The 14926-nt window shown below is 36.7% G+C and overlaps 1 protein-coding gene across 15 annotated transcripts in view; it reads right to left on the bottom strand.

Annotated features, from left to right (window-relative positions):
• The window catches only part of NEB (nebulin), a 226501-nt gene extending 220164 nt beyond the window's left edge, over positions 1-6337 (bottom strand). For 9 of the 15 annotated variants that reach the window (XM_082658071.1, XM_082658070.1, XM_082658069.1 and 6 more), the window contains exons 1-4: positions 6243-6336; positions 5549-5632; positions 4889-4953; positions 1498-1539 (exon numbers count right to left, since the gene is read on the bottom strand). In XM_082658071.1, the coding sequence (XP_082514197.1) occupies positions 1498-1539; positions 4889-4924 (78 nt within the window). In that variant the 5' untranslated portion in view covers positions 4925-4953; positions 5549-5632; positions 6243-6336. Of the gene's footprint in view, positions 1-1497; positions 1540-4888; positions 4954-5548; positions 5633-6242 lie in introns of all 15 variants that reach the window. The other 6 variants (XM_082658063.1, XM_082658062.1, XM_082658065.1 and 3 more) reach the window with 3 other exon arrangements.
• Positions 6338-14926: the final 8589 nt, after the last annotated feature.

The raw sequence follows: 14926 nt of genomic DNA, 5'->3' as shown, positions 1-14926 counted from the left end.
TAAAAATCTTCTTAAACTGCATGGGTAAAGTAAAAGCAAACTGGGATCAGGGAACAAAAAAATGAAGACAATCAAATAAAGCTCAAATTCTTGACTTTAATATTAACTTTTAAATGATTCTAAGAAAAAGTTGGTTGCTTGTTCTGCAGGTGTTTTAAGCATTCTGTAGTACGAGACAAAGAATGATGAACTTGAAAAAATGAATCACATCAATATTACAAGTGATTACCATTCTTTTGGCTTAGTCAGTTAGCACAGGGAGATCAGCTTGGTGCTTTGTGACCACCTAGAGGGGTGTGATAGGGAGGGTGGGAGGGAGACACAGATGGAGGGGATATGGGGATATGTGTATACATAGAGTTGATTCACTTTGTTATACAGCAGAAACTAACACAACACTGTAAAGCAATTATACTCCAATAAAGATGTTTTAAAAAAATTAATGTGAACTGGAGTGCCATTTACACTAATAAATGCTTAGGTAGACAAGAATAATGATGACAACATAATGGGGTAATTGGTTAGCCTCACAACAGTCCTACGTATGTGGTAGGTGGGAGATAGTTGTTTCTTACAACAGGCTTTATAGTGGAAGAAACGAAGGTCCAAAGTTTGGGTTTAGTCCAAGGTTAAAAATACAGTATGTAAGAAAAGAAGATAAGTAGTTAAATCTTCAATCCATCTCATAGTAAAATTTCCTTCACAGCTTATATCATCTGTACCAAAGGAAGGGTTCCAGCATCAATTATGAAAATAGAAACCTAAATGATAAGGAAATTGTACATCTATGACAACTACCTCTACTCTTGTCAGATCACTGTTAATAGGTTGCTCTCTGCCTGTTATTACTGATGTATGGTTGATGGTGAGAAACTAACCAATTTACAACATCTACAGATGTTAGTTTTTATGCAGGCTTCAGGGTTAGCCACCCATATCACTATTTGTCATGCTCAAGAGAAACAGCTCCATGCAGAAAATGAAGCATGAGAGAGCTTGAAAAAAAAAGTTCCAACTTGGAATATTTATGGAAATGACTTTCTCAGAATTCCTAATGTGCCAAAATCTAAGTAGCATTTTATTGTATCATCAAGAACAAAGGCTTGGAGGTGCCATCTCTTTTGGCAGAGCTGGCGCCCCAGAAGTTATGACAGTACACAATAAAACTGTTGGTCCCCGTGCAAATCACAAGTCCAAGGCAATACCTTTGCTGCAGTCAGAGAGTGGTGATAGCCAATGACGTCATTCTAATAAGCATTACCTACACCAAAAATACAATACGAGTAACAGGGGAAACCATCCCTAGCCATCTTGGATATATTGAATAGTAAAAACAGGTAACGTTCATTCTTTTAACACCGGCTGCTGGGCACACAGGTGAGTGATCCTCCAGATTCTCCCTTTTGCCAGCTCGGTGGCCCTGGGAGTCTGAGAGAGGAGAAGGCTCCCTCTGCTTTAATGAGCATGCAGCTCGTGCAGGTGTGGGCTGGGTCTTACCTCCCCCGGCACCTCTTCATAGACTGTCTCCTCTGTGTAATACTATAGATAGAGAACAAAGTTATCATGAGAACTAAAGCAGAAATCACCTCTGCTCTGCCTCAGTAGAACCACTTGGCTTATTTCACTAGTCCAGTTGGTTTTCAATATTTGTGGGAAGGACGTAGATGAGGGAGGCTGTTCACATTTTGGAACGCATTCCAACTATGTGAAACATCAGGGTAGCTACAGTGAAAGCCCTCAGACTGGACAAGGAGATGCAGACAGAATGACGAGGAAAGTGTCTGATGCTGGCTATTTCTCTGCTGAAGCTATTTCACTTGAGACAAGTAAAATTTTTTTCTTATGGTACCCTAGATAGAGTTTGCTGAGAAAAGAATATAATAACAATATCTTGAGTGTGTGGGTTGGCAGAGAGGAACTGTGATAAAACTCACTGCTGACTAACAATAAAAAAGAAGAAAACCAGAAACCTCAGTGTGAATAAAATTTTAAAATATTGTTATCATGGAAATGATAGATCCGAAAGCACAGACACATCTCAATTATCCCTATACCACCCTGAGTACTAAGTAATAAGAGTTTCTTCTGGAGTGATGGGCAAATTGCTTCTAGTAGCATGATGGTCCTGAAAGGGTTGCTACGGAGAAATTCCTCATCAACAAAATGTGGGAAAGTTAGGCAGCGATTTGCCACTGATGGCTCTGAGGTGCCTGCAGGCTGGATATGAAGTCAAATCTACTTTTGAGCTACTTCTGACATCACTAGCAATAAATAGACGTGGATAGGAGCTGGCTGACATTTTGTTTCAGATGCTAAGGAGAGTGGAATCCTGCCCCCAGCATCACCCAGCAAAGCTGGGTGAACAGAAGGAAAGACTAGTTTAGGCCGAGGCATACAAGGAAAGGGATAAAAATGAATCACTTGGTTCATTTTCTCAGTTAACAAAATGTATAACATTTTATGCTTCATTTTTTCTTTACCACCAAAACATATTCTTGGGGGGAGGAAAAAACACTGAAGGCAAAATCCCTCTTGGGGGCCTTTCTTTTGCCCTTGGTTCAATGAACTCTCATCAAATTACTTAACCATTGTCAGTAGGCCACATGGTCTGTTTCACTTGCAGTAAAATTAGCATAAAACTTGCTTAACGTCCCCCACTCCTGTGCTTTCTTTGCTCCTGTACTATTTTTTAAAAATTTGAAATCTAATTCTGTCTCTGTGTCCTTACACATAGCAACATAAATCACAAGCTCTTACAGGACAGAGAATCTCTTGTGTGCTGTGCCTTCATCACCTGGGAACTATCATTTGGACACTTTAGGAAATGCTGTTTGATGCTGATCTACATGGAACCATTTTTCTGGCCACACAAAACATCAGTGACTTGAAAAGAAATTTTAAATGAAAGTGAGTGATTCACAAATATTTTGGATTTTCTTAGCATCCAAGTAAAAGCAGCTCTTTGGTAGCCATCAAATTTTACCTTTACTGGGCTCTCATCATTAGTAAACATGTCTTAGAAAAAAGCTTACCAAAAAAGGCAACATTATCCAAATGGTTGGCATTAACTTACATGCCAAATCTCTTTTTTTTTTTAGAGCTGTGCCACTAATTAGATAGTACATCTCTGCCTTTTCCTTTCTTTCCAAGTTTAAGTTTGAGTACAGAATGACAGTACAATTTTATTTAGTTGTCCAAGATCCCCAGGAGTTATATTTTTAAAGCTAGTTCCTGTCTGTTTTGTGAATTCTTCCCTGCCCATTTTCTTAAATCTGCCACCATCCCATTCTCATGGCATCTTTTTTGAGGTCAGAGAGACCTTGGTTCAATTCTCTCTGGCAGAAAGTCTATTAGTATATCACCTGCTGGTCAGACCCAGAAGCAGTAATGGGAACAAAATGGCAAGGGTGAGATGCCTAAAAATAGCCTCCTCCATTTTTATGACATCTAGTTAAATCCATCAAATCCAGTACTAAGGACAATTTCCAGGGACCAATGAACACAATTATTTTAAGAAAGACAAGGTATACTTAAGTTGGAGGCTAAAAAGTATTCCTGGTATTACCATCATAGGAAAGGCAATTTAATTTATAATTGTGCTAGTGCTTCATAGTGATTATTCTGACCATCAGGGACGTATGTAAAATGCACTAGTGATAATATTGAACACTGAAGACAAGACCTTTGGCATTTAAGCCAGATAAGTTGAACATTATATTGAATGAGTCTCAGTCTGGGTTTTTTTTTTCTTTTCCTTCTTCTTCATATCCTTCAGTAATAAAAGCAATTTTATTTGTAGAATAAAATTTTCTTGACCTAAATATAAACTGCTCCATAAAATAATCTTCCAAAGACAAATTTTGGCACGTTCAATTTGAATTTGATTCTGAGTAACGCTTAAAGTTAATTTCATTCTTATTAAAAAGCACAGATTTTCAAAGCTGCCTCCACCTATCTTGGGCACTTAGAGATTTTCACATGTGTAGATCATCATGGTTAATTGGTAATTAAGGACCTTCAGATTCAATGGCAATGTATTACATGGATGCTAAAGGCAAGAGGTGGTAAAGAAAACCCACAACATAATAAAAACAAAATAAAATAAAATAAATATAAAATATATATATAAAATAAACAATTAACAACTTTATAACTCATGTCAGATATCCACCAATAATCTTGAGGGAATATTTCAAGATGCCCACTATGATCTTTGTTTTTTTTCAAAATTCAAATGCAAAAGATAGTCTTGTTCCCTTGGGTAAATATATTGGAGTTGGTGGGGAAGTGTGGCTCCAGCTGTCACTTGTGAGACAAGTAAAAATAAACTCATGAGTTTGCTTTTATATATGTATGTGTGTGCACATAAACACATATATAAAATCTCCCATATGTCTATAAGCTCATATATATATATTATTCTGAACACTTGGTCCATTTCGCCCTATACGTAGATAATTAGCTGATTGAAGCAAAGAGTAAGTAGCTTTTTCCTCTGTGGCTGTGCAGACACTAAGAAATAGAGTTCAGTTCTCAGAACTTTCTCTTCATCCCCTCAGTCCCTTTGATCATGGGGTCTGGGAAGTGGGGAAGAATGTAACTTCAGAAGACAAATGAAAATCTGTCTTTACACCACACTTTTTTTTTTTTTTCCTGAGAGTTTAAAGAAAAGCAGAAGTGGGAAACAGTGATACTTCTTTTCAGTTCTACTCCCACATAATTATAGTGAAACTGAACGTAAAATATTCCTTTCTTATGCTTTAATGATGACTCCTTGAGAAGTTATAATAGACAATGTGTTTTTCGAATGATTAGTTCACCTACACGATTTTGATTGTCGCCACATAAAATTCTCTGCTGTCAGAGTCAGGATTTTAAAAAATCTTACCTCCACCACCTCCTCATATTCTTCGTCATCTGCCATTTTCCCAGAGTAGTAGTGGCACCTACAAACTTTTCATGTTCCAGACGAATGAAAATACATTAGAATCTATACACTAGAAAATACATTAGAATCTATCCCCAGGACTGAAACCATCTTATAACATTCTAAAAACAGAATTTAAGGCTAATCCATTCCACATATTCATATATTTTTGCAGGCTAAGTGAGAAAAGACATTTAAATACAGGTCTAAAAAATCTGAGCCTTCAAATTTCTTTTTTTTTTTTCAAATTTCTTTCTCTTGATTCCCGCAGGAATATGTTTTGTATTGCTACTTCTAGCTACATGATCAATTTAGCTAAAGTTGTAAAAGGAAGCTGAGGTAAGGGAGGTAAAGGGTTTGGATTCAAAGGTACAGAGTATTTACATTTCCAGATACCTGGAGAACAGTATTTTCAAGTAAAATTTCAAGCAAAAATTTTAGTGAAAGTTCAGCTTGGCTTTCAGAAAAAGTTGGAGTTTTTCCTGGTAGCATCCAAATTCTAGGAGGGCTGCCTTAGGTCTCCATCCTGTTCTACTACATTGTATGCAATAGATCCTATGCTTCAAATTAGAACACATAAAAATAAATCTGTCAACGGACTTTAAAAGAAAAAATAGAAACCTCAAGGCAATGGGGTTATTCTCTTCCCGAACACCATTGGCCTGTGTGGCTTTTTCTCTTTTGTTTCTGTAGCTCTGTTCAAACCTGAAAAATAACAAATTGTTAAAGCATTGATTGAAGTACATATGAGATGGTGGGTCTCTGGCCTAAGCTTCTAATTCAGGAACTAGCAAAAGGATCTCCCAAGGCCTTCTTAGTTTGACGCCAGAGAGTAGGACTCTCCCTTGATAAAAGTGGATGATGATTTGGAGCAGCTGTCCCTTCGCCCAAAGATATTTGCCATGTAAATCAATACCCCAGCTGTGGCTGGTTTTGTTACGCTAGCAAAACTGCCGCTCCTTCTGAGGCAAATGAAGCCCAGTAGAACCAGATAAATATAGGAACGTAGAACATAGATCCTTTTTGTACTAATATATTTAGGAAAAAAAAGGCAAAAAATGAAAAAAAAATTGTTAGACAACAGAGCCAACTCAGTCAAGCAATAAATTGGTTAATATAGGACTCGACTCTAATCACACACTACATGTCACGTATTAGTAAGGTCTGAGTAGGGCAATGGGGTTACAGACTTTCCTAGTCACATTTGCGTCACTCATTTCCCCAGTTACAACCCAAACTTTGGAAAATACTTCAAAGGAAGTTGTGGAACAACTCCTGAAAGAATATTACAGAAAAAGCCGTAAATTGGCCTTACCTTCAATCTACCAAATAAATTTCCTCAGCAGCAAAGCCTCTCCCAACTCTCCCCTCCTGAGAACCCCAGGCAAGAGCCAGCGAGGAGCCTGGGCTCCGAATTATCATGTGGCCAGAGCAGCCAATCAGATCTCGAGTTGCTCAAATTTCAGAGGCTAAATATACTGAGTGAGCTTCTGAAAACCACCTGTTCATCAATTCCACTAAAGGATAAAGGGTAACAAATTGCTTGCATAGAAGTATTCAAATGTAATGGAATTTTACCTAACTTCCAGAGTACGGGGTTCAAATTTATGTTTAATCTCTCATTTCCTACAGCTCAGTTTAATACCATATTCATGCAAAAGAATTTAGAAGAAAATCAGCATGACTTTGAGGGGCTTTAAGCTTTCTGCAACTTTCTTCCTGTCAATTTTCCAATCTTTATGGAGATAACTATGCTCGCTCATATACAGCTCACCAGGTGAGCCACAGGTAAGTCACAGGTGTTAATGTGAAAGAAACGGGGATAAGATCCAGAAAACATCAAGTTGGCAAAACCAATTTTTAAAAATGTGATAAAAATGAAGTGATTGGTGAAAATACTTGATGGTGACACTAGATAAGGTATCCACAGGGCGTAATTAGAGAGATTAGGCCCCATCATTTTTCTATTACTAAACCAGGTGGGGAGAATGCCAAGATCATGTTCATCACCTTCTCCCTTTCTAAGCATGCCTAGCTGCTAGGAATGCAGAGCCTCTCATATGTAACTGGGTTATTGATTTTCTATTTACTCAAATGCTTCCTAGAAGCAAAGTGTGAATGCAGGCACAAAAGGGTTCAATTTCTGAACAGCAAGGGCAGATAAAATGGAAATCAGTAAATTACTAGAAGATAATGCTCTATTACGCAAGTCAGAGTGTAAGACATTGACTTCGTAAAACTCATCCAACAATTTTCTACCTGAAATCAATTTTCACTGATTTAATCCCTTTCCACTTCCCTGTATTAAGGCAAAAACCCCACGGGTCACTCACATCTTGATATGGATTTGAAACTAAACATATTATTATAGTTCTTTTTGGTTAAATGTTAGGAAGTAATGTCACATTTCAAACATACGTATCTCTCCCCCTTCCATGATTCATATGGTGGTAAAATTTGAACATCATTTTATCATCTGAATTAATTATACCTGTTCCTTTTGTTTCCACAGGTTTTATGACCAAGGAATATTTGTGTGGATTATGAGATCATTCACCTGGCAGCTGCAAACTAGAATTATGACTTACTATTCATTATGTACTTTTTAAAAGATGGTGTTAAATTGAAAAATAATACGGGCCTTTTAAAAAGTAAAAAATAGGCATAGATTAATGCTTATCTGGAGTTATGCCCTCAAGACAAAAGAGCACCTCTATTTTTCTGGCCTATCAACGGCCTCTTCTGTGGAAAAAGAATCAATTGACACCTTGATCTATTGGTAGCTTCTTATCATATGCCTTATACATAGTAAGTGCTCAATAAATGTTAGCTATTATTATTTTTAAATTATTATTACATCTTTAAACATTTTATTGGAATCTTTACTCTTTATATTAGACTGAAATACCAAAATATTGTGAAACTTCTGAAACCAGTAGGTAGTTAGTCTCAGAATTTATGAATCCATAGGAGTTTGGCTATAAGCCTATATAATTGGCTACAAAACAAAGCAGGGTACAGTGAGGTACCAATAGCAGAGCTTCAGATGATGCTTTCTGAAATATCAAAGTATAGAAGTGGCACGTCTGGGGACCAGAAAAGATTTGATGGAGGAAATGGCATTGTAAAAGAGTTTTTGTTGCTGCAGTTTGATTTTATTAATTATTTTAACCAAATTTTATCTGCACATCATTTAAGAATCAAATAGTTTTGCAAGGCTTGTTATTAAAATCAGTGCCTCCTGTTTCCACTATTCCTTTATTTTTCCCACCTTGGAAACAATAATTTTAACCCTTTTAACTGAATCTTTTGTTATTTATCTCTACACATTTAACAAAATGTCTATATTATTCTTTTCTGAGTTTTCCAGTCATTGGCATTATCTGTCAGGTTCCCACCTTGGAAGATCAGGCTTTAGTTCTCTTTTATATAACCCCCACTCTCACCCGACACAAGCTTCATCCCCCATCTCTATCCTCCCAATAATGTTCTATTTATGTAATTCAGAATTCAATGTTTATGTTATTATGATTAGCAAAAGGCCATTCATAGCTGAACCCCATATATATATTATGATTATTTTTCTTTTCCTGCACAAGGGTTTGTTTTTCTGCAAGTTGATAGTTTTTGTTGCTGCTGTTGTTGTTTTCTGTCTCTCCTTTTTTTTCTCCATCGGCTTCATTTTTCCAGATAAGCAGTATCCAATAGAGCTCTCTGCAGTCATGGAAAAGTTCTATACCAGCACCACCAAGATGGTAGCCACCAGCCACGTGTGGTTATTGAGAATTCAAAATATGGCTGGCATGACTGCACAACTGAGTTTTTATATATTTTTTTGTTTAATTTAAACTTAAATAGTCACATGGGGCTGGTGGTTATGGTGTTAACAGCACAATTCTAGAGGCTTATCACTACCTCAAACTTTCTGTCTAAATCCGCTCTTGGTGTTTTCAAAGACATCAAGTAGCATTTTATAGTTATATCCATTTCATCTTAGATCTCTCAGGGAGCCTTTTGTTCTATCCGACCTAATTTCCTGGTACTCAGATCTCATCTTGATGCCCCTCACTGTCATTCTGGGGATTATGTAGATTACAATATGAAAATTCCCATTCATTTAACTAATATTTATTATGTACAATGTAGCAGGCACTGTTCTAGGTGCTTCCATCCTGCAGCAGGAGTTGACTAAGCACTTCTTGCTTTTTAACGGAACTGCAATTTAGTTTGGGACAGAAATATGCTAATTTAAAAAATACATTCCTCCTCAATTCCTTAAATGTTAGGGGAAAAAGGTGACATAGTTTTGCCAATAAGATTTAAGTGTAATTCTAGAGAATAAGCCTTCTGGGAAAGGTATGATTTTACTGAGGAGCAGGGTCAGATTCAGCAGGCACGTACTGTTTTCCTCTTGCCATTCCACCCTTCTCTAGGCCTGGGACACAGATGTAATGTCCGGGGGCAGAGCATGAGGGTGTAAGTCATACACTAAGAAAGGTAAAGCTAGAAGGAGACTCAGGCTTTAATAACCCCCTTAATTTTTATATTTTGTAATTATTTTATAATTTAATAAGTTTAATATATAATTGCACAAATAATTACATTGTATTTTAAATTTTCCTGCGTATTATATATTTTTTTCTATTTTGCACTTTACCAACTACTAATAAAGTTGGTTATTTATTCATATGTTTATCGACCATTTGTATCTTTTATTCGGTGTATTATTGGCCCATATCTCCCCACCTATACTGATTTATAGTCATTCTTTTTTTTTTTTAATTTTATTTATTTATTTATTTTTGGTTGTGTTGGGTCCTAATTGCTGCGTGTGGTCTTTCTTTAGTTGCGGTGAGCGGGGGCTACTCCTTGTTGCAGTGTGCGGGCTTCTCATTGCGGTGGCTTCTCTTGCTGCGGAGCACAGGCTCTCGGTGCATGGGCTTCAGTAGTTGGGGCACACGGGCTCTAGAGCTCAGGCTCAGTAGACGTGGCACACGGGCTTAGTTGCTCCATGGCATGTGGGATCTTCCCAGACCAGGGCTCGAACCCTTGTCCCCTGCATTAGCAGGTGGATTCTTGAACACTGCGCCACCAGGGAAGCCCCAGTCATTTTTAATATATTATAGCTATTGGCCATGTGTTTCTTCTGTGTGTCGTATTTCCTCCAAGTTGTTTGTGGTGTGTGTGGCCATAAAGATGTTTTAAATCCATATGCAGTCAAATCAGGCAATCTCTTCTTTCCAGTTTCGACTCTACTTAACAAGTAAATTGAATTTGAAATGCCACTTTTAGCACTTGTTGAATTAACATGGATGTCTGTTTCTAGTCTCTTGTGTTTTTTCTTGTTTTGTTCTCCTTTTACTTTCTGGGTTTTTGTTTTTGTTTTTTACTTTAATTTTGTTTCTGTTGTGAAGTATAATATATGGAAAACTGTATAAAGCTTATGTGTACAGTTTAGCAAATGGTGGTAAAGTGAGCATTTATATAACTATCACTCAGGTACAAAAAGGTCATTTCTGTCGTGACCTTGAGAGTAAAAATGTCCTTGCTTTTATTTTTAGTTTTGCCACCTCTGTATGCACTCCTAAACAATATAGTTTAGTTTTGTCTGTTTTTAAATTTTATATAATGGATTCATGCTGTATGTAATTTTTATAACTTAACTTTTCACTTAATGTCATTACTTTTATTATTGTATATTATCATATAATAATGTTTATTATTGTGTAATAATTTAATTATTGTACAATATGACAATACTTCTATTTATCCATTCTGCTGGTGAGGAGGAACTGAGTATATCCAGCTTTTGTCAGTTAAGAGCAAAGTTGAAATGAACATTGTTGCATGTGTATTCTGGTACTCACAGACAATTAACTGACCAGAGTATGTAAGTAGGCAGGTAAATTATAGGTCGAGGAGTATGCTTATCTTCAACTTTATTAAATAATGCTACCTGTTTTCCAATGTTGGTACCAATTTACATTCTTATCATGTAAATTGATAAGAATTTTTTACATTCTTTACATGTATGCCCTTAACCTGGCCACCACTTAAGATTAAGCTTTCTAAATTTCATCTGTCTGATGGGTGTGAAATAATGTAATCTTGTGGTTTTAATTTGCATTTCCATGACACTAGTAAAGTTGAACTCTTTTTCCTATGTGTATTAGACATTTGGATGTTTTGTTGTTTTTTGAGAAGTGTCTGTTTAATTCTCTTGCCCATTTTTCTGTTGAGTTCTTGGCCCCCTGATCATTGATCTATAGTATCCTATAAAGGATACTAATCCTTTGATGGTTATATATGTTGTAAATATCTTCCTCTCTCTGTGGTTCTTTTCATTAGTTTCACACTGACATTTGATGAACAGGAGTTCTTAATTTTCATGTAGTCGACCTCATCAATTTTCTCCTTTGTGACTAGCGCAGACATGTGGACACGGAGGGGGAAGGGGAGGGTGGAATGAATTGGGAGATTAGGTCTGACATAAATACACTACCATGTGTAAAGTAGATAGCTAGTGCGAACCTGCTGTATAGCACAGGGAGCTCAGCTCGGTGCTCTGTGATGACCTAGATGGGGGGGGGGGTAGGTCCAAGAGGGAGGGGATATAGGTATACATAGAGCTGATTCACTTCATTGTACAGCAGAAACTAACACAACATTGTAAAGCAGTTATACTCCAATTAAAAAAAAAAAATTCTTCCCTAAGATCATGAAGATGTGTTCCTGTATACTTTCCTAAATACTAGGAGTCTTACCTTTCATATTTGTGTTTAACCTATCTGGAAATTTTTTTTTATATAATGAACAAGAGATCTAATTTTATTTTTTGCATATGTATAGCCAATTATGCCAGTACCTTTTATTAAAAATTCCATTGTTTCCCCACTGATGAAATTCCTCCTCTGGTATCAATCTTATCCATACATGTATGAGTTCTTTCTGGACTCCCTATTCTATCCACTGGTCTACAATATCACCCTATTGTAATTCTGTAGCTTTATGATCTGCCTTGATGTCTGGAAGAGCAAGTCCTCCCACCATATTACCTGTAAGAGAGTTTTGGCTCTACCTGTCTTGGATATTCTACATAAATTTTAGAAGTGGCTTATCAATTTCCCTAAAAAGTGTTCATTCAATTAACCTATTTGACTCTTCCTAAATCAGTATCACACTGTTTTAGTTATTGTACCTCTTTTGTATGTTTTGATATCTGTAGGGCAAGCTTCCTTCATTCTTCTAAAATTCATTTAGATATTCTTATACTTTTGTTCTTTTAGAAGTACTGAGAATTAGTTTATCAAGTTCCATGAAAATTATCTTTGGATTCTTTTTTAATAATTGCATTGAATTTGTAGATTTATTTTGCAAGAATTGATACTTGATAATGTAATCTTCCCATCCAGATTCTTTTTTACATCCATTACTAAAGTTTTATGGTTTTTGTTATATAGGTCTTGCACATTAATAGTATAAGTGTATTTCTAGGTATATTAAAGCACTTATTTTCACTGTAAATTAGATTTTGTATAGACTTTCTAGTAGATACTATGTATCAAGTTCTTTTTATTCCTGTTATTGATTTGTCATTTGTTACTATTAATAACTTTTTCATAAAATTTATTAGGATTTTGAGAAAGGTGGAAATAAATGTGTGTGCTCAGTCAGCCATCTTGAATCCAAAGCATGGACACAGCATTTTTGAGTGAATTTTGGATACAACTTTAAGATCCAGAAATGACAGGGGGAAGAGCATTCCAGGATTAGTAGATAGTATGAGCAATCACATAGGGGTGGGAAAGTGTGTGGCATGTTTGAGGAATGAAGATTAATCTGGTTTAGGTCAAGTAAGGTATATGTAGAGAAGTAATGGAAGACTCTAAAGTAGAAGATATGCTGTGGAGGACCCTGAATGCCGAGCTAAGCAGTGGAAAATGGCATGTTCTGACATTGCCATATGGCTGTTCTCTTCTACATAGTGTAGAGCTTTAGCTACTGTCTCTTTAGTGTAGAGACAGTAGCTAAACAAATATACATCAGAAATACATTATACAGTATACAGTTAAATACATTCAACTGTGAAACATGCAGATACAATAACATAGCAGGATATGTAGGTATGAATAAGAGATTTCTCAAATTATCAAAACTCCCAGGTGTTATTTGCTTTCCAAAATCCATGTCAGACATACTAAATTTCAGCAATATGCCTACTCACCCTTCTAAATGCTCCTACCTCCTCCTACTGATGCTCCCTACAATGAAAAACACATAAACATGGAAGAGGGAGCTTTTAAACTTACCTTCTGATCCATTTCTAGGTTCTCTTTCTCCTGTCCCTGCTTCCTTGGAGGTCTTGGACATAGGTTTATCTTCTAAGTGAGTTCTTCATGAAGTTTCCTGGTTTTGAGAGTCCTGACTTTGAAGCAGCGAGTCTCTGGATCTCTGTATTGCAATGAGAACAGCCAAGGGCTTTCATTGTTTTGCTTCTGTTTTCCCTCTCCACAGCCTAGCCCAAAATTGTCCTTTCAACCCACTACCCATAGATATTCAATTGTTATGCAGTGAATTATCAGAATTTACAACAATTTACTGTCCATTGCCAACCAAACTTCGCAAATGAATGGGTCTCAAAAAATGTCAGCGTTAAATTGCTGATTCCTAAAGAATTTCCAACATGAGATATAAAGATAAGATAGCAAAGCTGGCTTTCTTGTGTGGCTTTGAACTTACTCCATAGTCAGTACCTCCAACTCTTGCCCTCACACACAAATATACGTGTGTATGTGTGTGTGCATCTTTGCATGCATATATGTGTATGTATGTGTATATGAATTTCTTTCCAGGAAAATGACTTCCCAAATACTAGTTTGAATATATGTCATTATGTTGTTGTTGAAAATAAGGTCTAGAGTTCAAAAATTATTCATTACATGTATTTGTGTATACATGTATATGTAAGTATGAACAGAGAGGCAGCCATAGAATTTACAACATAAAAGGTACATCTAGCTTAGATGACAATTTTTTAAATTGAATATACATTTCCATGTCCATTAGTGATTGTATGAGCTGGTCTTAGGGGAGGAAGCTGCTGTATCACTTTCTAGTTAGCAAGAAAAGGCTATGTGAAGGAGGTGGCATTTTATGAGGTCCTGTATATGCCAAATCAACCTACCTAAGCCATCCTTTGAGAGTGATTTATTAAATAGTTCTTTAAAAAAAAAAAAAAGGTTAACTAGTTCTTAGCGCTCTTTGTGAGGTAATGAGCAGTCTGGGAATGCCTAACTCACTTGACAGAGTTTGAACTAATATCTAACTCACCTTTCCATCACTGTCAGCGGGACCAGAACAGTTTGTTTTTTAAGAAGGAAAGTGGAGAGAGTTTATCAGCAATGTTTTCTTGGTTAGTCACATAACATTGGAAGTTGGAATGTTTGACAATATAGCAATATATGGGCAGGTAAACAGTGGACAATAATTGTCCCATTGATTCTCAAGTGCAGTGTAGCCCCAGGAAGACCCTGAAATGCAGGTCTATTCCTGAAATCCAGTTCAGCATGGTATGGGCAGTCTAGCTGACCTATTGAACACAGGTGGTCTGGAGGTCACTGAAAAACTGGGTCAATTCTATCTTCTCCAGTGACTCAAGATATGCTTTAGGGAGGGCTAAGATGGCATTGCAGATCCTGAATTAAACAGATAATCTCAGATCCAAACTGTGCCTAAATAGGGCACCCTGGAATTATTATTTCAGTAGACAGCTGCCTAGAGTGGGCATGCCTGGTGCTTGGTTACCCCTGAGATTAGTTTGGGTTTTTTTAAAATAAATTTATTTATTTTTGGCTGCAATGGATCTTCGTTGCTGCACGCGGGCTTTCTCTAGTTGCAGCGAGCGGGTCTCTACTCTTCAGAGTGGTGTGTGGGCTTCTCATTGCAGTGGCTTCTCTTGCTGCGGAGCATGGGCTCTAGGCATGACAGCTTCAGAAGTGT

This window comes from Grampus griseus (genome assembly GCF_964374135.1).
Source record: "Grampus griseus genome assembly, chromosome: 7".
Lineage (NCBI taxonomy): Eukaryota > Metazoa > Chordata > Mammalia > Artiodactyla > Delphinidae > Grampus > Grampus griseus.
This window is presented reverse-complemented; position numbering and strand designations above follow the sequence as displayed.